The sequence below is a fragment of the Ptiloglossa arizonensis genome, chromosome 4 (assembly GCF_051014685.1).
Source record: "Ptiloglossa arizonensis isolate GNS036 chromosome 4, iyPtiAriz1_principal, whole genome shotgun sequence".
Classification (NCBI taxonomy): Eukaryota; Metazoa; Arthropoda; class Insecta; order Hymenoptera; family Colletidae; genus Ptiloglossa; species Ptiloglossa arizonensis.
In genome coordinates, this window is record NC_135051.1 from 1,881,298 (window position 1) to 1,905,500 (window position 24,203).

General features: G+C 41.5%; 1 protein-coding gene across 2 annotated transcripts in view; it reads right to left on the bottom strand.

Annotated features, from left to right (window-relative positions):
* Positions 1 to 23,941, bottom strand: part of LOC143146380 (uncharacterized) — a 63,425-nt gene extending 39,484 nt beyond the window's left edge. For both annotated transcript variants that reach the window (XM_076310622.1, XM_076310623.1), the window contains exon 1: positions 22,298 to 23,941. In XM_076310622.1, the coding sequence (XP_076166737.1) occupies positions 22,298 to 23,189 (892 nt within the window). In that variant the 5' untranslated portion in view covers positions 23,190 to 23,941. The remainder of the gene's footprint in view (positions 1 to 22,297) is intronic.
* Between the last annotated feature and the right edge of the window lie 262 nt (positions 23,942 to 24,203).

A 24,203-nucleotide genomic window follows, 5' to 3' on the forward strand; every position in this document is an offset into this window, starting at 1 on the left:
CTTCTCCTCGATTCTCATACTTGAGTTTCTCGAATTCTCGACTGTACCTAAGTGTGAATGCACAGAATCGATATTTGTTTAATTTTTATGGTAAACGTATGCGAGTATCGGTAATATTGTAACACTTTGAACGCGTAAGAACAGCGTACAAGTTTTTATCGCGTTGGAGAAAGGAACCATCAAACGCGGGAATTAATTGCTCAAATTCGAAACATTTATCCATCGTAACGATAAACGTTTCGAACGCTGTCGAGACACTCGAGTTTGAAAAATGGTTGAAAAATTTCTCCGTTCTTCCTTTCACCCGTGCAAACAGTGCGTAACGTACAATTTGAAATAAATAAATAATAACAGGAAACTATCACGGGCAATTTTTTCCACGGTGAAATCTACGCGTTGAATTCCATTTGAAATGAAATCGAATCTCGGTGATAATTCCAAGTGGAATTCCTTAAAACACGAGAGACGTTGGAATCGGTTGCGAGAAACGTCTACCCCGTAGGAGATTACCATATTTTATCAATTACTGTTCCCGCTGGCCCGATACGCGACGCAATAATGATCGTCGGGGGCCCCTCTTCGTGCTAAATCGCGCCGGTTATTCCAGAGCCGCGTGAATTATGATTCAACAATCTATTAATAATTGCGGGCATTATTTGATAAAATCTGCGGCATCATTAGTGTCGTTGTTGCGCGAAGAGAAGCGGCTTTTTACGCCGAACGACTTGAATAGGAAACCGAGTGCATTCGGTTGCAACAGTCTCTGAATGCACGACATCTGTCGCGCGTGGCGACGCATACCCGTGGACGAACAATTGCATCGATTCAATAATTAATCAGACAAGGAAAACACCTGGTGAGAATCGAACCGTTCTGAGAGGGAGAACAAGAAAACAAGAACATGGCGCGGTATTGTTTCTTCTACCAAATGTTTCGAGTACGTTAAATTGTTCAAATCGAGAGAGAAAAGAAATAAATAATGGTGCGGTATAGATTCTTCTACAAAATGTTTCGAGTACATGGAATTGTTCAAATCGAGAGAGAAAAAACTAAAAATGGCGCGAATACGTTGAATTGTTCGATTCGAGAGAGAAAAAATGGCGCGTTACCGTTTCTTCTACCAAATGTTTCGAGTATATTAAATTGTTTCAATCGAGAGAGAAAAAATGGCGCGTTATCGTTTCTTCTACCAAATGTTTCGAGTATATTAAATTGTTTCAATCGAGAGAGAAAAAATGGCGCGTTATCGTTTCTTCTACCAAATGTTTCGAGTATATTAAATTGTTTTAATCGAGAGAGAAAAAATGGCGCGTTATCGTTTCTTCTACCAAATGATTCGAGTACGTTAAATTGTTCAAATCGAGAGTGAAAAAATGGCGCGTTATCGTTTCTTCTACCAAATGATTCGAGTACGTTAAATTGTTCAAATCGAGAGAGAGAAAATACAAAAAATAGCGAGGTATCGTTTCTTCTACAAAGTGTTTCGAGTACGTTAAATTGTTCGAATCAATAGAGAAAAGAAACAAAAAATGGCGCGGTATTGTTTCTTCTACAAAATGTTTCGAGTAGGTCGAATTGTTCGAATCGGTACTCCCGTAAAAAAACAGATATTGCAAAGTTACACCTAATCGTTCGCATGTTGCAAATTATCGACGTATTCTCGACTATGGACGATACTGGCGAGTAGCTCGTGCAAGTCTCTACCTTCGATGTTGTTAGTTAGAAGAAAATTGCCGTTCTCGCGAGTTTCGACTTTCTTCGTGGACCATTTCAATAAAATTTTAATACTACCCGTGCACGGCAGGCGGTAATTTTACGCCACTTTTTGCAACGCGGCCAGATTTCGAGAAGCGGTTTAATGGGATAAACGAAGCCGTTTCGAGGAGTTCTGTTTCGTTAATTTTCACCGTATAATTATACGATCGTTTCTCAAAATGAAACAAATCTCGAGGATAGGGGGACGCTTAGAGCTAATTATAGCAAATTGTGAAACTTTCTTATTTTTTTCGTTCAGGTAACTTTTCCCATCGGTGAAGTAGATTTTTCTAAACTACGCGTGATGGTCATGGATATTTTTAAACGATAATAAATTGATAGTTTAATATACTTCTCTTTAATTTCTATAAACTTCCTTGTTTTTCATTATTTTCGTTACTATTATTTTTTAAACTTCTGAGATTTTTCTAAGTTACGCGTGATTGGTCATGGATATTTTCAAACGATAATAAATTGGTAGTTCAATATACTTCTCTTTCGTTTCTATACGCTTCCTTGTTTTTCATTATTTTCATTACTATTATTTGCAACCTTCTGAGCTTCACAGTCTACCTTCGATTATACTTAACGCTATTTTCCGATACATCGTCTCTTCTTCAAAACATCCCCTTCGATATACTCACTCCTACTCTAACCTCCACTCGATTAGTCAGAAATACAAATTAATATTTTTAGATAATATCTAGCAGATTTCGAGTTCGGTAAATATACTTTTACTTTCACCTACGAAAAGACTATTTTCCAACCCCCTCTTTATAAACATTCCAACAGTAGTCTCTAAACATTTTCATCGTACACCTATAGGCCTTCGATAATACTTGAGGCAATTTTCCGATTCGTCTCTTCTTCAAAACATCCCCTTCGATGTACTCACTCCTACTCTAACCTCCACTCGATTAGTCACAAATACAAATTAATAAATATTAATTTATTGCTTATGCTAGATAATATCTAACAGATTCCAAGTTCGGTGAATATACTTTTACTATCACCTACGAAAAAACTATTTTCCAATCCCCTCTTTATAAACATTCCAACAGTAGTCTCTAAACATTTTCATCGTACACCTATAGGCCTTCGATAATACTTGAGGCAATTTTCCGATTCATCGTCTCTTCTTCAAAACATCCCCTTCGATGTACTCACTCCTACTCTAATCTCCACTCGATTAGTCACAAATACAAATTAATAAATATTAATTTATTGCTTATGCTAGATAATATCTAACAGATTCCAAGTTCGGTGAATATACTTTTACTATCACCTACGAAAAAACTATTTTCCAATCCCCTCTTTATAAACATTCCAACAGTAGTCTCTAAAAATGTTCTTCGCACACCTGTAGACGTTCGACAATACTTAACACAATTCCCTAATCCCCCGATCTCTTCTTCAACGCCCCCTTCTCGACGTCCCCCTGTTAATTTCTGTCTTCTTCCCCCCCATCCCTACCCCTCCACCGCCCCTCAATAATATCCTTCCCTATTTCGATCATCTCGCGACAGACACCCCCGCTCGCAACTTTGTCCTCACCCTCCACTTAACCCGCTTCAATTCTTTATCTATCACTATCATTTCCCTTGGAAATCGGCCCCGGGGGATCCGTCTCGCGCAAAAATTCGCGTCGTTAGCGAATCTCTAGGCGATTCCTAGACGTCGCCCGGGGCCGTCTTTGGTACCGTGTTCCCCGTTCAAGAAGAAGAACGAGTCGGTTGGAAGGGAGCTACGAAGCTAGACGGCCTGTAATTACGCGAAAGGCTGTGCTCGCGCGCAGTCGTGCCGCCCAGAGCGACTCGAAATTACTCAAAAATAAGACCAAATCGCGAACGTATCAAATTATATCCACCCCACTCCTCCTCCTCCTCCTCCTTCTTCTCCTCCTCCTCCTCCTCCTCCTCCTCCTCCTTCTCTCCGTCCCGTGGCGAGAGTCCGGTCTCGACGCCGGTCAGCGTTTCTCCGCGGCGACGTGAAACCGCCGCCGTCGCCCGTGTGCCGTCGACCCCGCCGCTAATGCGTTTTTAATTGTTCGAAACGCGTCCGTAAACGGCGGGACGCAACGTGACCGGGGATGCAAATGCGTTCGCGATACACTCGATAACTTGGGGATTATTTTTTAACGGGATTCGCGGGACCGCGATCGCGATCGCGCTAACACACGATCGCTTTACGAGAGAAAATATCACCAACGGGGTATGTATTGTAATTGTTTACTTCTAATGGAATAATAGAGTTTTGTAATAGGTATCCAGTGGAATTAGGATTCAATAACTCGACTTACCTATTTGGGTTAGGTCTGGATAAGTTTTTATCTGAAGAGTTTTGAACTGTTTCTTTTTTTTTTTTTTATTGTTACTACGCAAGATTGTTATTACGTGGATTATTCTTTTAGGATAAAATGGTCTAATTGACGAACGAAAATAATTTCAAGGGATCCCCTCTCTCGAGGAATATTCTCGAGTTTTGTAATAGGTATCCAGTGTAATTAGGATTCAATAACTCGACTTACCTATTTGGGTTAGGTCTGGATAAGTTTTTATCTGAAGAGTTTTGAACTGTTTCTTTTTTTTTTTTTTATTGTTACTACGCAAGATTGTTATTACGTGGATTATTCTTTTAGGATAAAATGGTCTAATTGACGAGCGAAAATAATTTCAAGGGATCCCCTCTCTCGAGGAATATTCTCGAGTTTTGTAATAGGTATCGGTGTACTTGGGATTCAATAACTGGACTTACCTATTTGGGTTAGGTCTGGATAAGTTTTTATGCGAAGAGTTTTGAACTGTTTCTTTTTTTTTTTATTGTTACTACGCAAGATTGTTATTACGTGGATTTTCATTTTATTACGTGGATTATTCTTTTAGGATAAAGTGGTCTAATTGACGAACGTAAATAATTTCAAGAGTCCCCTCTTTCGAGGGTTTATAATATTTCCAATATTCGAGGTTTGTAGTAGGTACTCAGTGTACCTGGGATTCAATAACTCGACTTACGTATTTGGGTATTATCTGGATAAGTTTTTATGTACAGAATTTTTAACTGTTTCTTTCTTTTTATTGTTACTACGCAAGATATTACTTGGATTGTTATTACGTGGATTTTTATTTTATTACGTGGATTGTTCTTCTGGAACGAAGTGGTCTAATACCAATCTGTATTCTGGTTTTGATCGATAATCCATTCTGTGGATTATTCTTTTAGGATGAAGTGGTCTAATTAGCGAGCGAAAATAATTTCAAGCGAAAATATTATCTGAATAAGTTTTTATGCGAAGAGTTTTGAACTGTTGTTTTTTTTTATTGTTATTATGTTGTTTTCATTTTATGGATTATTCTTTTAGAATGAAGTGCTCCAATACTAATCTATATTCTGGTTTTATGGATATTAGACTGTATCGAGTGTGTGTTTTCTTATAATAAATCATTTTTTTAAGAATTATAATTAATCATTAGTTACGATGAATGTTAATCAATTATTCAAGTTATTGAATCCCAGATACTCGTAAAATCAATCTGTGTTGTACCTTTCTGTGATATTGTAAGATAGTACACTAGTTGGAACGATGGTTTTTAATGTAAGGACAAAATAGTTCTACATCTAGTCTACTTTGCATTATTATTAGAATATCGACCGTGTTTTTCATTTGTAAATCTCTTTCGGAGTGTTGGGTACACTTGCATAAAATGAAATACGTTAACGCGATTATAGAACAGTTTCGAAACCAATTATTGGAAGTGTTATTCGTACACTTTTCTACCTTCGATTAAGAAGCCCCCTCTAAAATAAATGTCTACACCCGAACTCGTATATTTCTACATCGACGCGCAAGCACGAATCTAAAAAATGTCCAAAGTCGTGGACAACGGTGCATCTACGGAGAATGAAATAAAATCGAATTAAGAAACCGTTTTCGATCGTTTGACCCATATCGAATTGAATTTCACCGCGTTCGACGATTCGTGCTGCACGTAACGAACGTAAACACGCGAATTTCACCGTACGCTCGGCGCGTGTATCGATTCGATCGCATTGTCGTCGATCGGTGCTCGTCCTCGATGAAATATCTATCGGGAGCCCCGAGTGAATTACGCACTCGACCAAACAATTAAGAAGCGCCAATTACGGAATTAAGAATGCAAATCAGCCGCCGTATATTACCGACCGGCTTCGTAATTATGCAAATCCGCGACAACAATCGACCACTGCGCCGACCAAATACATGACAAGGGACAGAAAAAAAAAAGAAAGAACCGGCGGCGTGTCGGTTAAGTTATCGCTAACGCGTTTCCACCGACTCTGCCCGCCAGCCTATTGAAACTTTCCAGACGCGTGTAACACGCGGCCAGACAACGGGGAGACAATGCCACGGAATTACCATCTGAATCGACCGACTCGGGATCACGATTAATCGCCGCGCCAGTTTCAATTCTCTGACGCGATTTCTTCTTGGAGAAAAAATTTGCATTTGAATTTTCGGTGAATTTTCCTCAACTCTTTTTACTTCCCGATTATCAATTTTTGGTCAATGATCGATTAACAAGGTAGGAAGGGAAAAATTTGCTTTTAATTTTTCGGTGAATTTTCTTCAACTCTTTCCTCCTCGATTATCAATTTTTGGTCAATGGTCTATTAACAAGGTAGGAAGGGAAAAATTTGCTTTTAATTTTTCGGTGAATTTTCTTCAACTCTTTCCTCCTTGATTAGCAATTTTTGGTCAATGGTCGATTAACAAGGTAGGAAGGGAAAAATTTGCTTTTAATTTTTCGGTGAATTTTCTTCAACTCTTTCCTCCTCGATTATCAATTTTTGGTCAATGGTCGATTAACAAGGTAGGAAGGGAAAAATTTGCTTTCGATTTTTCGGTGAATTTTCTTCAACTCTTTTTACTTCCCGATTATCAATTTCTGGTCAATGGTCGATTAACAAGGTAGGAAGTGAAAAATAAGTTCTGGTCTCTACTTTGGTTAATCTAGCGTAGAAATTAAAAATCTTGAAAATTTATGTAAATATTTCTACAGAAAGTGTAATTGTATTTATACTTTTATCGTTTCTTTTTATATTGTTATTTTGCAAGAAAGGATCCTGTTGTTAATAATAAAGGGTTACTATTGTTATTGTTATTTGGAAAGTCTCCACGAGTTGCTACAAACGCCCCATTGTCAGCATTATACAGCATCATTATCTTACGTTTCCGTTCCCAAGTCACACACGATCATTATTATTATTAAGGGGAGTTCGTAGGTTGGAAATAAAGTTGATTTTTGGAACTTTCACCACGAAGTGAAATCTCTATTCATAGTGTAGTAGAAGTCGATTCTTTGGAGTGTGATTACAACAATGTTTATGAATAAAGCGTTCACGAATGACTACTACGTACGAAGCGCTTCGCTTCGCTCCGATGAGTTTATCACTCCACATGCAGCACATTTTCTGCATGTTGTTTAATTTTAATTTTCATACGTGAAATTATCTGTCTAATCTACATTCATTATAAACACTGGAATGCAACTTCCGTCTTTCTATTATATTTCTATGCAAACTTGGAGAAAAATATGATTCGAACACGCAGCAGATACCATTTAATTTCATTCTTTCTTTACCAGAGAAAACAGAGGAAAAGTTCACTTAACATTCTTACTTAAAATTTCATTCTCTCGAAGATTCGATAAACACTTCATTTTTTTTTAATTTTCACAAATACCGATTATACAAGAAGTACAACTATCATTGTCTATGGATCGATTGCTCCGTAAAATAACACCAAATTTTGAGACGAGGATATACCTATTTTTTCACACTTGAAACGTGACCGAGCAAAATTTCTCCAGTACACATAAAAATATGTATAGATAGGAATATTTGTGTCAAGAGATTAAAACAATTTTTCAAATATTTTCAATAAGCAATATTACCAATACTATAATATACAAATAATATAACAGTTTCCGAAGGAAACTTCTCGAGTTTCGAACACATTTTCTCGCAAGGTAGCCAACGACCCATGGGAACTTTGAGTCTCGTAATACGCAAAGAAACAACGCCAGAATTAGCATCTGAATCGTGCAGGTCGCTTCAACGATCAATCAACGAGGATTCATCGAGTGGAACACGCACCACTTGCGAAATATCCAACTCGGTGGATTTTAGCCTAATTGCTCGCTCGAGATTTCTTTTTCACCGTGGATTAACGATTTACCTCGATCGGCTACCGAAACTGGTTGCCTCCGTGCACAGACGCAGTAACAACGTTATACAATTACTGTACCATTACACCGGCTGGCTGAATATCGTCGACGACACGTCGTCCACCGATGCCCGGATACACGGCGACCGATTTCTCAACGCGCGCGGAATCGAAAACGCGATTTGCATACGCGCCGCTCGTAACGCTTCTAATCACCGCGGGACGAGCAATTAGCGAAACATCGACCAAAGCGTGCAAACTTCTCCTTAATTCGATTTTTTCCACTTTTTAATTTCATGTTAACTTTGAAGACTTTCAAGGAAAAATTCTAACGTAGTTTTCACGTGAGAGAATTGTTTTCATCTCGGAGAATACTGTGAAAATGTTTTAGCGATGAAACTTAATTCGATCCTTAATGCGTCCTTAATTCGATCTTTCTTTTTCACTTTTTAATTTCTCAGTTAACGTTGAAGACTTTCAACGAAAAATCTAGCATAGTTTTCATCTAAGAGAATAGTTTTCATCTCAGAGAATACTAGAAAAATGTTTTGGAGGGTAAACTTGTCCTTAATTCGATTTTTTCCATTTTTTAATTTCTTAGTTAACGTTGAAGACCTTCAACGAAAAATCTAGCATAGTTTTCATCTAAAAGAATAGTTTTCATCTCAGAGAATACTAGAAAAATGTTTTGGAGGGTAAACTTGTCCTTAATTCGATTTTTTCCATTTTTTAATTTCTTAGTTAACTTTCAAGACTTTCAACGAAAAATTCTAGCATAGTTTTCACGTAAGAGAATAGTTTTCATCTTGGAGATTACTGTGAAAATCTTTTGTGGGACAAATTTGTCCCTAACTCGATCTTTTTTATTTTTTTATTTTTTCTTAACTCTGAAGACTTTCAACGAAAAATTCTAGCATAGTTTTCACCTAAGAGAATAGTTTTCATCTCAAAGAATACTGTGAAAATGATTCTATGACGAAATGAATTTATGACGTTTTTTACATTACGATCATAATGTAAATTGTTGAAATGAAAATTACAAATATTGTAAGTTGGTTGGAGAGTAGTTGGAATTATTCTACTTGCAACAACTTCTTCCTTTAGAATCGGTAATTTTATAAATTAGATACTAGATACTAATTTTGGAAAGTTTATCCAAGAAAATGAAAATACTTTATATTATTTATATTAGAATAAAAATGGCGGCTACTCGAGGGAATATTACCGTTCCTTTTCCAAAAAAAATGTTTCGATCGTTAAAGTAACCGACGTAGGATAATTTACGAGGATCGTTTGTATTTACCAGAGCGACGATACTGTAATTTAAATTCAATGCACGATAGGGGATGCTGGTAGCCATTAGCAGATGTCCTCGTTGTCGTTTCGTCGTACACGTGTATACCAAATTAAAGACAAAATACTCCAACGAACAATATTCGCGTTAATTTACCTGCAAAAACAACGCTGGTATCTATCGTAACGCTTACATGAAAACTGAAGAGTCATCGCGGTAAATATTCTTCGAAATTATGCGAAATCGTTCCGCCGGTGTTTACGAAAACGTCAAATATTCTTCGACTGGGTGAAAAGTTTCATTTGAGAAATAAATCGAAGTCGACAGAGCTCATTACGTTAACAAAAACGATGACCCGTCAAAAATGAACAAAGCCACGGGCCCCCGACAGGCCGAACACTCTCTATCGCTTTAATAATCCATTAAAGACTCCACTTGGACGATACAACAGCAGAAGTACTCGACGAAACGATAACAACACCGAACAGTGTGAAGTGTTTAAAAGATCATCGGATCATCCGTGTGCTCGGTTTAAACATCGTGCGAATCTATTGATCGCGATGAACGACGATCGAGGCACGCCGATCGAGTACGACGATTCGGCTGAATGAAGACGTCAATCGGCCCCCACAAAGGAACGAGTGAAAAAAATGGCCTGTCATTGTCAGCAAACGAGAGCGCCAAACGGAGTGTCTTTTTCGCGCGACGAGTCGAACGACATGAAGAGAGAGAAAAAAGAAGAGGAGAGAAGAGGAGAGAGAGAGAGAGAGAGAAAAGAGGAGAGAGGAGAGAGAGAAAAAAAGAATAGTATTCACAAAGGGAAAAAATGGAGACGAACACGGAGGACCCGTGAAATCGACGGTGCCGCTTAAAAAAATGACGGGGGGCTACCGAGCGCCATTGTTGGCGGCAGACACCCCACGGTGAGAACGTCACAAGGGTAAACGGCGCTTTAATAATGCTGATTAACTCGGCTATTGTCCACGAGTTTCCGATGATGGCTACGTAACGCCTGCGCAATCCCCATTGCTCGCTTTCCGCTCGAGTTTCACTCCAGCCTCGCTACAGTTGCGATTTCTGCCCTCTCCCCCCCATAAATATTGTAAGTTAATTGGAGAGTAGTTGGAATTATTCTACTTGCAACAACTTCTTCCGTTAGAATCGGTAATTTTATAAATTAGATACCAGATACTAATTTTATAAAAGTTAACCAAGAAAATTAAAATATTTTACATTATTTATATTAGAATAAAACCAAGACGACTACTCGAGGGAATTGGCGACCTGCCAATTTCTGAACGGGCCTGTACGCGAACGGTGCCATCGCGCCATTTTGAATTAAACTGAGCGTAAGATAGCTGGACCATTTCTTTCTATTAAATGAAAATTAATTGTAAGAATTAACTGTAAGGAGGAAAGTTTTAATTTCTTTGGTTTTCGATGGGTACCATTATTAATTGTATCAAGTAGATTAATCTCTTCTTTACGAAAATTAATGGAATTAAGTCAATGAAGATGAATTGTTACAACTGTAAAAAAGAAAGGTGCAGTTTCTTTAATTTTAAACGAATATTACCAACAGTATTAAATGCTTTCATTTTTCTTTACTCCTCAAAGATAAACCGATCGCAAGAATTTTCCGCGCGATTATTTACATCTGCCGTCTTTCCACTAGATGAAAATTAATTCTCAGAATTAACTATAAGGAGAAAAGTTTTAGTTTCTTTGATTTTTCATGGTTACCATTATTAATCGTATTAGGTAGATTAATTTGTTCTTTATGAAAATAAATGAAGATAAATCAATGAAGATGAATTGTTACAACTGTAAAAACGAAAGGTGCAGTTTCTTTAATTTTGAACGAATATTACCAACAGTATTAACTGCTTTGATTTTTCTCTACTCCTCGAAGATAAACCTCCTTATTTTTTACTCCTCAGTATTACTCCTCGAAGAATTTTCCGCGCGATTATTTACATCTGTCGTAATGTTTCGATCCGACGTGGGTGGTACTTTTCGCGAACGTTAAAAAAATGAATAAAAACCGTTGAAAATGTTCGAAAGCGCGCGTCTGTCGTATTTTAAATACACCAACGAGCGAAATCCAGAATTAACGTTAGGTTTCGATCGGCAAGTTATGCCGCTTGTATATTTCCCCGGGAAAAAAGAAATGAACCCTGTACTGGTCTTCGACGGTACATTACACCATTTTCCACGTTCAGCTTTCTCAGAAATGTCTCGTCGTGGCAACTTCCTGCAAGATTAGCATTTGCGAGCCGACCTCGCGTCTCTTAACTCTACGCAAACGTTTCTGAATCGTGCCGTTCCGCATCCGACAAGTTTCGCTCAACAAAAGCGTAATTACTCGGAATGGTTAATGGTAATTGCTCGTGACTTAACTGCAAAGGTAATTCCCTTTCGTAATATCAATTCTCCGTAAACAGTGTCGACGCTGGAATAGCGCGATTCGCTATCACGTTCGCGACATTTGCGCAACCGCGTATTAGAGGTAATTAGTATTGCAACCGTTCGTTCGTTGTACGAAGACGTCATTAAAACAATCGTTCGATGGTTGCTCGTATATAGCAATACTAAATATAAACATGCGACAAGTTTACGCCCACGTGAAGTCGTCAACTGTCGACCGTCGAGCTCGATACGTAATAAAAAATAAATCAAAGGTCGCGGTAAATAATGTTTAATTACGGTGAACACGAGTGTTGCACCAATACTGTTCAATTACTTAACCGTGATTCATTAATTACGGTATTAATTAAGGTACGAAAGATAATTAGAAATCGTGGGATCATTTTCGCGCCAAAATTCTATTGGGTTCGTCGGAAAGTCATTCCGTTTTTTTTTTTTTTTGGTGAAAATGAAACACGATTTTTTTAGAGTGTATAAACATTTTATCGAATTGTATATTCTCCATTTTGGAAAACGAAACGACTTTACGAACAACCCAATACTTTTCGATTTCAATGTTATTCGATGATTCGTTAAGTATCGTCGTGAAAAATTATTGATGTAATTTTTGAACACCAAAGAGGCCTCAAAATGGAGGTAGAAGCTTAAAGAAAATATCCTTGGTTCGATTAATGTTTATTGTAACTGTAAATTTTGTTGTTTATCGTTGAACGAAAGAAAGGTATTTTTGTTTCAAATGTATCCTTAGGCGTCATTAGCCCAGCAGTAATCGTGCGCGGCATTGAAATCTCCAATCCTCTACACGGAAACTCATCCCACGTGAGGACGAGAAATGTTTGAAAAAGAAATATATTTGGTAGTCACTTCGACGAGAATTATCTATCAAGATCCGCGAGATAACGGAAGCTGAGCTCACAGCGTTGACCATACAAGCGCCAACCGAGATAAAAAAGAACAGAACCGAGGAGAACTTCTTCCGCGATAATAATAACTCACGGTTAATCGAGATCACCGGACCTTGATTTATTTCTATCCCAAAACTCCTCCCACTCACTATTTCCTGAAAATCCGAAACAATCTTTCCAAGCCCCTAACGTCGAGAGTACTTAAATTCTGACTAGCGTGGAGATAGAAAAAAATATTTTGAGTTTCCTTTCTTCAAATTTTCTTTAAGACTCGTGGACACTGTTTATTTCGATACATCGTTTCGACGACAGAAATTATTTGTACCAGAATAATTTTTACATCCGAAGAGAATGTTTCTTAAATATTCGTGGCACTTTTTTGTGTACCACTTCGACGAAAAAAATTATTTATACCAGAAAATATTCTTACATCCTAAGAGAATGTTTCTCAAATATTCGTGGCACTTTTTTGTGTACCACCTCGGCAAAAAAAATTATTTATACCAGAAAATATTCTTACATCCTAAGAGAAGGTTTCTTAAATATTCGTGGTACTTTTTGGTGCACTACTTCGACGAAAAAAATTATTTATACCAGAAAATATTCTTACAGCTCGACAAAAGATATATATATACGTACAGTATTTAAAATTGAAACAGTTTTCTTGAAAAAAATCTCCTAAGAAAAAAAATTACCATTTCAGATATTAATTTAATTTAACCCGAACCCTTATTTTTAAGGGTTCAAATTGTGCAAATCGGTGAGGTGGGAAAGAGTTTTGGAGCTTCTTTGGCGCCATTATGAACCACAAAGAGAGACAACGCCACGATAGAATGGATTACAGGAGACGACTGGTGAATTCCTTATCGGAACGGTTCCACGACCTTCCCATCTCGCGCGCGTGGGTCACGCACGTCCGTGTGTCTGCGAGGAAGAGTGGAATGGACGTTCCGCTGTTGTTCTCTGCGCTAATTACCGATACCGACTAATTGTCAGATAAGCGGTTGCCTTTTCCACACAAGCAGACGATCGGTCGAACCGACCGCTTCCACGAAATCGTTTCGCGTGAAATACCGCACGATCACTTTTCCTCCAATAACCTAACCTTACCTAACCCAGACCTAACCCATAGAGTAGTTATGAGATCTTTCGAGTAAGGTTAGGTCAGAAGTAACACATTCTAACCGCACCTCTTTCCGCAGAATTTACCTAACCCAGACCTAACCCATCGAGTAGTTATGAGACCTAACCCTGACCTAACCCATCGAGTAGTTATAAGATCTTTCGAGTGAGGTTAGGTCAGAAGTAACACATTCTGACCGCACCTCTTTCGTACAATTTACCTAACCCATCGAGTAATGATAAAATCGTGGAAGTAAGGTTAGGTCAGATGTAACACATTTTGTTCGTACTTCTTTCGTACAATTTATCTAACCCAGACCTAACCCATCGAGTAGTTATGTGATCGTTCGAGTGAGGTTAGGTCAGAAGTAACACATTTTGTCCACACCTCTTTCGTACAATTGTCAGAATACTTGTTTTCTCTTCTTACGTATCTACCTTTGGAAACCGTAAATAAAAATTGAAAAAGAAATAATTGGAGCAATGAATCTGTACTAGAATCAGAGAATTTGCAAAACGATCCGTGACAATTGAGGTTAAGTTACGAAAAACAATACACGTAGTACATCGAGAGTACAGTCGAAGGAAAGAACGCAATTACCGTGGAGTAAGTTCCTACATTTGAACTATAATGGGTTAACTATCCACGTTTGCTCGAGTTACAGCGCAACACGGATCCCAATCAAAACCCGCGAACAATCGCGCAGGGTGTGCACGCCGCGGCAAACATGGCGACGATTCTTTTTCTGGGGTGAAACTAGTTTCTGACGCGTTTCTCTACCGGGTGGCGAGTACCTGCGCCGTATACGCGCCGATCGCGGTAAATTTATGGTAATTGTCTCCTCGGGGCCGGAGACGTTTCGCCTTTTCTCTCGTTTCCCGCTGCCAGGCCGCGTGGAACTGACCTCGTAAGTAACTCTGTGCCTCGTGATGCCTGATTGCCGCCCGATTAGGTATCGCGGTGTCGCGGAAACGAGCGATCCTGAAAACGGGGCGACGTTGCCCGATACGAACAAAACGGAAACCAGCCGGCTGTGCCCGATTTTCCGAACGAAAAACCGCCTCGTGATTTTTCGAACGGTCGATGAACTCGAAAAACAAAAGAAACGACTCCTGAAAGGGGATTGAAACGATTTCGAAAATCATATTTTTGAAAATTGTCACGCGTGTCAGTTCCCATCGGAACAATTATGGAAACGAAAGAAATATCATAATTGTCGTGTATCGGTTCTGACACGCACACACGGCAATGTCACAATTGTCGTATACCGATTTTGACTGGATATTTATGAAAATTGAAAAAACGTCGTAATTGGCATTCGATATCGAAGAAATTTTGTTGTTTCAAATTATTTCCCGACTCTTTAATTATACGTGATTTTTGTTGGTGTTATTCGATCGTTAATATCGCGGTAACGTTATTATTGAAAATCGTGCGTAATTTTCGCTTCGAGATATTTCAACGAGTTCCGCGCGCTGAGGAATCATCGACCGCAAAGGGTCAATCTTCGTCCGGGGCGAAAGAAACGAAACGAGATATAATTAAGAGCGAAAATTTGGTTCCCACCTTGATTGCACCGCACGACACCCGACGATAATGACGCGAGCTAATAACGGTAATAACACGGCCGAGATTCGGCGCGGCAGATTACCCGCGATGGAAATTATCGGTTGCGTAACGCAGAAATCACGGATTCCGCGCCGTGGATGCTAAAAAGGGAGAGAATCTCTCTTCGTCGAGCTTGTCACGGTGCGTAGATTTTTTTTGCCCCCGAGCGCCACTGATAACAGCTTTTTCAAGCATTGCGCATTCATTTGTAGACGATCCAGTGACACGTGTATCTTCATTACGCGTGGAAATAAACATGGCGTCACCATCGAGACGCCTTGTAGAGAAATAGGGGACATTTTGCGAGAATGAGAAAGGGGGACTTTATTTTTAATGGAAAATGTTTATTTTGTATATTAATCGTATGGGAGAAAAATATCTTGAACGTCTAAAACTTCAGTCGAGAAGAACATCTCCTTCGAGGAAAATAGAGAAATTGTAGCGCGAGCAAAGGCAAAGAGAAGACTTTCTTTTTAATGGAAAATTTTTATTTTGTATGCTACAGAAAAATTGTAACGTGAATGAGGACAAAGAAAAAACTTTCTCTTTAATGGAAAATGTTTATTTCGTGTGTTAATCATGATGAAGAAAAATATCTCGAACGTCTGAAACTTGAATCGAGAAGAACATCTCCTTTGAGAAGAATAGAAAATCTTCTTCAAGAAGAATAGAAAAATTGTAGCGCGTGCAAAGCCAAAGAGAAGACTTTCTTTTTAATGGAAAATGTTTATTTCGTATGTTAATCGTGGTGAAGAAAAATATCTCGAGCGTCTGAAACTTGATTCGAGAAGAACACATCCTTCTCGAAGAATAGAAAAATAGTAGGGCGGGCAAGTGCAAAGAGAAGCTTTGTAAAAATTGATCGACGTCGTTCAATGTTTTCGTTCGAAATCACAGTTCGTTAACCCTTCCAGCAGAACGTGCAATTTGCGTCATAGCCTAAGAAGGCTTGCAGTACGAACGTGCACGTACATTTTGAATTTAGTACCGTGGCAGTAGCCATTTACTTCACGTCCAGCCTTGATACTTATTCGCGTTACTATTTTCCCATTTGTTTATTGCACATCGGGGTTATCGTTCTGTGACGTGTCCAGCGCCACGGAAACCTCTCCGTACGTGTTAACAAGCTTACGCAGAAGCGTCAATAACGTTTAATTGTTTCACAAGCCGCGAAGATACGGCGCCGTTTCGAAAATTCGTATCGTTGGGAACGTAACTCCCTCGACAATTTTCTAAACGTTTATTTACAACGTTCGAAGCGCGCCTCGGCGTCTCGTGGAACTTTTTCGTGCATCAATGTCGACATCTCCCCACTACTGCACCAATAATACTCGTATCTCCCCAGTTTACGCGCACCGATTTCAAAATATGTTGTTCGGTCTCGACGACGATGCTCCGTTCGATCCAATGTTCGAAACTCGGCCGGTGAAAAAAGGACAACGAGGAGATAGAACGAAAATGGATAAAAGAGAACAGAGAAAATGTTGTTAGGATTATAAATCATTGGCACTCTGTTACGGAAGACCGCGACGAGGCTCGAATGCGCGTGTGCTTTCTGAAAAACACCGCGATATTTCATTCCACGTGTGCACTAAACACTACGAGTTACGGTCAATAAACAAACGAGCATCCCCTGGAACAGAATTCCATCGCTAATACCGGGACCATTACAAGTTACGATTAATGATTTATGATCGAGTCCGCGATCGCAGATAAAACTAACTGGCAGTCTGAGATGAACGAAGCGACAAGCCGTAAAATTTCAAGTACTTCGAATCGTTACTTTATATATCTCGCGTGCGCGCGAGCGCACAAGCGAGCGAGCGAGCGAGCGAACGAACGAGCCCGGCAAAACGAGCAATCGGTGAATTTATGAAACATTGTCATTTTTGCGATACACAAGTATAAATAAAACCGCTATCGCATTATGTGCATCGTCGTTAATTAAGTCCCATTCACACCGTGGCGTACAGAGCCGGCAAGAAATAGACAACCGTCGTGTAAACACGTTTCCGATTCAACTATTGACGGCTCGTGTCAACAACAGGATCGTTATCCTTCGTTATCAATTTCTTTGCCATTTTTATTCACTTTTTATTGCCACTCACTCGACCGTTTGTAAATATTTTGTGGACAGGTCGACAACTCTGTTTTTACATTCTTCGAGGTCTTGGGCTATCTGCGAGCGAAATTTCTTGCAACTGTTATTTTCCTACGATAGTTACACGTGATTTATTATACGTACACCAAAGTGTTCCTACGTCTGTTGAGAAAGTATCGTTATTCGGACATTGAATAAAGTTTTTTTACGAAGCATATGTCGATTATTAAATACAACTCATTGTACGGTGAATGTATTCCGAGGGAAACGAAAAATTAATTTCGGAATCAATAAATTTCGTAAAATTAAGTAAACTTCGAGGTCTTGGGCTATCTGCGAGCGAAATTTGTTGCAACTACGATAGTTACACGTGATTTATTATACGTACAACAAAGAGTTCCTACGTCTGTTGATAAAGTATCGTTATTCGGATATTGAATAAGGTTTTTTTATGAAGCATATGTCGATTATTAAATTTTGAAACTCATTGTACGGCAAATGTATTCCAAGGGGAACGAAAAATGAATTCCGGAATCGATCGTTTTCGTAAAATTGAGTAAACGTTAATCGACACTGTTCACATTCCTTTCGTATCACGACAACACATTTTCCTTGACTGAGAAGGTATTTTTCTTTCTCCGTGGAATGACGTTGCACTTGCATAAACTTTAGAACGAATTATCCGCGCGAGTTGACAGCCGTATTGTATTACGAGATACTGTTTGGTGTCGAGAGAAATGTCATCAGACTCGAGATATTCTTACTCGTCACGAATAGTACAATTATTCAAATGCTCGCACTTTTTTTCAGCTCGTATGACAAATTCCGTCGTTCGGGAGTCAAATAATTCACCGAATTAACTTCAAAGCGACTCTTCTCCGCGTTGCACGCATAAAAGACACGTACAAACGCTCGTTGCAACGTTAAGAAAAATATTATCGCACTCAAGTTGTTACTTATCGTGCTAGGAAAACTACTTCCACTCGTTCGTGCGACATTTCCCCGCAATAATTACATATCGTTTGCATCGATGTAGCCGATTTTAGATATTTCGAGGGGGAGAACGTATAAAATATGCACTCGTAACGTCAAGAACCGAGGATATATCGTCTTCAGAGTACTCTAGATATCGTCTACGAAGTCCCAGTCAATATTCGTCGCTAAAAAATAAAGAATCTACCCGGTAGATTCCATGTCCCCGCTCCAATGTTAGATACCAGTCGCTAACAATGTCTGAGAGACATCAAGTGACTCGAGTTTCCCCAGAGTTTCCTCAGAGTTTTGTTAGATTCGTGACAACTCGTATGTATCGTCCTCAGAGTACTCTGAGTATCATGTACGAAGTCTCAGTTAATATTTTTCTCTAAAAAATAGAGAATCTACCCCGTAGATTCCATTCCTTCGCTCCAACGCTAAATATCAGTCGCTACCAATGTCTGAGAAACACTAAGCGATCCGAATTTCCCCAGAGTTTCCTCAGAATTTGGTTAGATTCGTGACAACTCGCATGTATCGTCCTCAGAGTATTCTGAATATCGTCTATGAAGTATTAGTCAATATTTGTCGCTAAACAATAAAGAATCTATCCCGTAGATTCCATGTCCTCGCTCCAACGCTAAATATCAGTCGCTATCAATGTCTGAGAAACACCAAGCGTCCCCAGTTTCCCTAGAGTTTCCTCAGAGTTTGATTAGGTTCGCAACAATTTGCAGATATCGTCCTTAGAGTACTCTGAGTATCGTCTACGAAGTCTCAGTTAATATTTGTCTCTAAAAAATAGAGAATCTACCCCTTAGATTCGATGTCCTCGCTTCATCGCTAAATATCAGTCGCTACCAATGTCTGAGAAACACCAAGCGACCCAAGTTTCCCCAGAGTTTCCTCAGAGTAGATACCAAGAACGACACGAGTACTCGAACCGTACCGGTAACCCCGGTACACGAAATTTTCTATCCCCCCCCCCCCCTTCCTGGTTCATTGACGACGCGTCAAGACGATGACTGGATGGAACTCGCTATCTCCTTGGATTACGATAGCTCCTATCGCGGAATAATTCATAATTGGACGTAACCGAGCGGTTATCGCTGCCCGAATGAATCAATTACGTCGCTACGAGGGGAAAAGCCGGTTGTTTTGCTTAGCCGGGGGCCCGGAGAACTCGTGGGCGATAAGGAGATAGCGTGGACAACAACGTTACAAAACCGTCGTTACGAAATCTTTGCGTAACGTCTTTACTACAGGGGACCCCGACTCTTATTTACCAACTCGGGACGTAATTGTTGCGCTCGCGCGAACGAGGGAACGGACGTTTTCTTCGTTCCTGGCGGCTCGAATCCGTGATCCCACGGTGTCGCGAGGAGACGCCGCTGTTTACATCGAAACGTATCGATATAACGTATCCGAGAAGGGAACCGGTTGCCCTGTTACAGCCAGAGAGACACCGGGGGTTTATTAACTCCCGCTGAAAATGACGAGCCGGCCACGCGGATCCCGCTTATCTCGGACAAACGCGTCTAGTTAGGCTTGATGTTTTGATCGACGCCGTGTCGCGTTGCAACGCGATCGCCTTTTTCTGGCCCCTCGTTAAAACCGGGCAATTACCCGACCACCGCTTCGAAACGAATTTATCGCGTATCACGAGCTACTCCACAGCGGGAAACTCTCTTTCGGTGTCTTTCGTACACGCGACTTTCTTCGAATCGACCGAAGAAATCTCGCTGCGGAGAAAGCGACTGGTTAAACCGTCGCTGGTTTTTCAACCGCGTGTTGTTTAGACGAGAAAATCGAACTGGAACCCCTTACACGCGTTGCACGGGGTAGATTATTTATTTTTTAACGAAAAATATTTACCGAGACCTCGTATACCGTACCCAGAGTAGTGTAAGGCGGATACATGCGAGTTGTCAGGAACTTGACTAAAGTCTGAGGAAACTCTGGGGAAACTCGGATCGCTTGGTGTTTCTCAGACATTGGTAGCGACTGATATTTAGCGTTGGAGCGAGGACATCGAATCTACGGGGTAGATTCTCTAGTTTTTAGAGAAAAATATTGACTGAGACTTCGTATACCGTACTCAGAGTACTCTGAGGACGATACATGCGAGTTGTCACGAATCTAACCAAACTCTGAGGAAACTCTGAGGAAACTCTGAGGAAACTCTGGGGAAACTCTGGGGAAACTGGGATCGCTTGGTGTTTCTCAGACATTGGTAGCGACTGATATTTAGCGTTGGAGCGAAGGCATGGAATCTACGGGGTAGATTCTCTATTTTTTAGAGAAAAATATTAACTGAGACTTCGTAGACGATATATAGAGTACTCTTAGGGCGATATCTGTAAGTTGTCACGAACCTGACTAAACTCTAAGGAAACTCTGGAGAAACTCGGCTTGCTGAGAATAAACTACTGGTGTTTTTTAGATATTAAAAATTGGTATCTAACCTTAGAGAGTAACGTGGACTTTTTAGAGTATTTTATGCACAAATTTTTTATTTTGTAGTAAGGAATATTTATGTATTCATAGACGACAGTTTGGAAGCTAAGACACTTCCAGATAGATGTCTGTCGCTCGTCAAGAATCTACTCAAATGTCTAACTCTCGAGAAAATTCGCGAAGGGATACGATAAAAAACGCGAGAATAAATTGATAGCGAGAGTTATCTAGCGTTATAGCGGGGACATTGACTCTTTATTACATTCTATGCGCCATTTTCCTATTTTATGATAGTAAATATTGATATTACAGATCATTAGACTTTATGACAGTAAATATTGATATTAGAGATATTAATAGATTCTATCTTTCACAATCGATAGGTCACTCGTTAGGAGCATACCCAATCGTCTAACTTTCGAGACACGAACTGTTATTGTTTTCGTCATTGTTAACATTCTCCAACCTTACAGCTTGAACAGTCTTTAGGACATTCTATGCGTAAATCTTCTACTTTGTAACAAGAAATATTACACATCGTACAAAGATACGATTCTAAACGATAGCCCCGAACCTAAAGCCTATTGAACATCTCGCTCTAAAAATCACCAAGACAAATCTATTTGAACATCTAACTCTAAAAATCACCAAGACAAGCTATTATTGTTTCCCAGTCATTAGACCGAGAGAGCTCGGACACAGACTCCTCGAGACACTATCGTCAAGAAATATCGATCGCTGTTCACAAACCAATAGCCAAGAACCTAACCACGAGAAGGATGCCACTGGTCAAGAACCTCCTCAATGATTTACCTCCCGAGAAACACAGGTTCCTAGTTCGAACCAGACAGTGTCAAAAACCTATTTGGACATCTAACTCTAAAAATCACCAAGACAAGCTATTATTGTTCCCCAGTCATTAGCTCCGGACCGAGAGAGCTCGGACACAGACAGCTCGAGACACTATCGTCAAGAAATATCGATTGCTCTGCAGAAACCAATAGCCAAGAACCTAACCACGAGAAGGATGCCACTGGTCAAGAACCTCCCCGAACATTTATCTCCCGAGAAACACAGATACCTAGTTCGAACCAGACAGTGTCAAAAACCTATTCGAACATCTAACTCTAAAAATCACCAAGATAAGCTATTATTGTTCCCCAGTCATTAGCTCCGGACCGAGAGAGCTTGGACACAGACTCCTCGAGACACTATCGTCAAGAAATATCGAACGATGAAGAAACCAATAGCCAAGAACCTAACCACGAGAAAGATACCACTGGTCAAGAACCTCCCCGAACATTTATCTCCCGAGAAACACAGGTTGCTAGTTCGTAGCAGATACGATCGCCCCGGTTAGGATCTAAAGCCCGGACTCCCGGTCAGAATGTTCCGAAATCCTTCGACCTCCAGTTTCCGAGAAAAAAAGAAGAAGCAACCGTGTACGTACCTCCGGGAAATCTATGAGGGAAGATCCGTCCATGCCTGGATAGCAGCCAGGGGTAAAGCGGGTAACTGTCTCTGGGCGGCTGATGAGGATGCGGTGGCGGATGGGGCCCACCGGGTGCACCGCCGTGAGGGTAGGGCCCGTGCGGCGGTCCATGGGGCGACGCACCGTGATGCGCCTGAAGGGCAACTGCGAGATTCGCCGCTTGGAAGTGCTGGGCCGCGGCGAGATTCGCGGCAAGTGCCAACTGTTGTGTGTGATACTCGTTCTGTCCGGTTTGAGGACCCGCGGGACCGTGGCCAGGTAGCCCGTAGAGGGACTTTAACTGTTCGGCGGCTACCGCGGCCGCGGTGGCTGCACCGGGTGGCGGTGCGAGATAGTTGGGACTGGGTCTGACCACCCCGGGTGGCGGCTGGGGATGACCACCGACGGGAGAGTCACCGTGGGATATCCTGTGAGGCGGACTGGGGCTGTTGTTGGGCGTCGATCCACCGCTGTGACTGTGCACGGTCGTACGGCTAAAGTCCAAGTGGGTCGCGGCTGACAGGTGATGATGATGCCCGTGATGGTTCCCGTGATGATGATGGAGACCCGGGTGCGAGGGTGTACGCCGTGAATTTGGATAGGACTCGACGGAGGAGCTCCGCGATACGGGTCTATCGGAACCCTCAGAATGGGCGCCCGGTGATCTCGCGGTGACGCGACGACTGCGTGGCGATGATGACCCTTCCACGTCCATGGGACTGCCATCGTCCCTTTCGATCTCGACGCGTTCCAGCCGATCCAATCGGTCCTCGCGTCCCTGTCCACCGCCACCGACGATCGAGTCGATGCTGAAGCCGATCTTCGGCTTCGAGGGCACCGGAACGATTGGCGTCGGCGCGAGCGGCATCATCGTACGATTAATCGCACGCTTGGCCACCACGGATTTTATCCCGCTGAGTCAGGACGGGAACAGACGACTAGGTAACGCGTGGAAGTCAGGTCCGCCGCATCCCTGCGCGACCACCTTCGCTGCTTCGAGGACCTCTCGGGTTACCTCTTTGGACCTCACCGCGCGAAACACTTGGAACTCGCGAACACACTGATAACTCCTGTCCTCGGTGGGGGAGGAGGAGGAGGAGGACGACTCTATCGCCCGGGGGAAAGGCAACTCTGTCTCTCGAAGCTGAGATCTCAGCTACTGTAAGATCACCATCGTCCAAGGACCTCGACCCCGGGTATTTGCCGCGCGAGGGATCGCTTCAGACGGCCTCCAGGGCCACTCTAGGCACCGGTAACCAGCGCCACGATCACCAGAGTAGTAGCAGTCATCGTTAAACACGCGGCTCGCAATGTCACCAAGGGATCACCCAGTCCACGATGATCCCCGATCATCAGACGGTATGTCACCCACACGAATCGCGAGGGATTTCGTATCGGCGCACAGTCAGCCGTGTTTCGCGTCACTCACAGGCATTCCGCGACCGCGCCTCTTCTCCATCGAGTCTTCACCACCCCGGTTAACGAACGAACGATCGACGCGTACGCCGCGATAACGGCGATTGCATACGTAACACGGGGAACAACGTAAAGGATAACTGAGAGAGACCCACGAAGACCGAGGTCGGCGCGTACTCGAGACTCTCCAGCAGGGGCAGAGCTCCGCGGCTCTGACGGATGTTTCTGGCACGAGAGCTTGCTGGTGTTTGAGCAAATTACAGGCTAAACGAGGCGCTCTTGGACGGTGGTGGGGGTGTTCCGGAGTTGGCTTCCATCCCCACCTGTGCGAACGCCGGCGCCCGCGGTGGGGGTAAAGATCGACCGGGGGTAGGCGGTCCGTCGCGGCACGAACGACGATGCTAGGCGTGCACCGGCCGTTACCTGATTGGTCGACGCGACGAGGTGGAAGCGATCCGGCTCGAAGCCG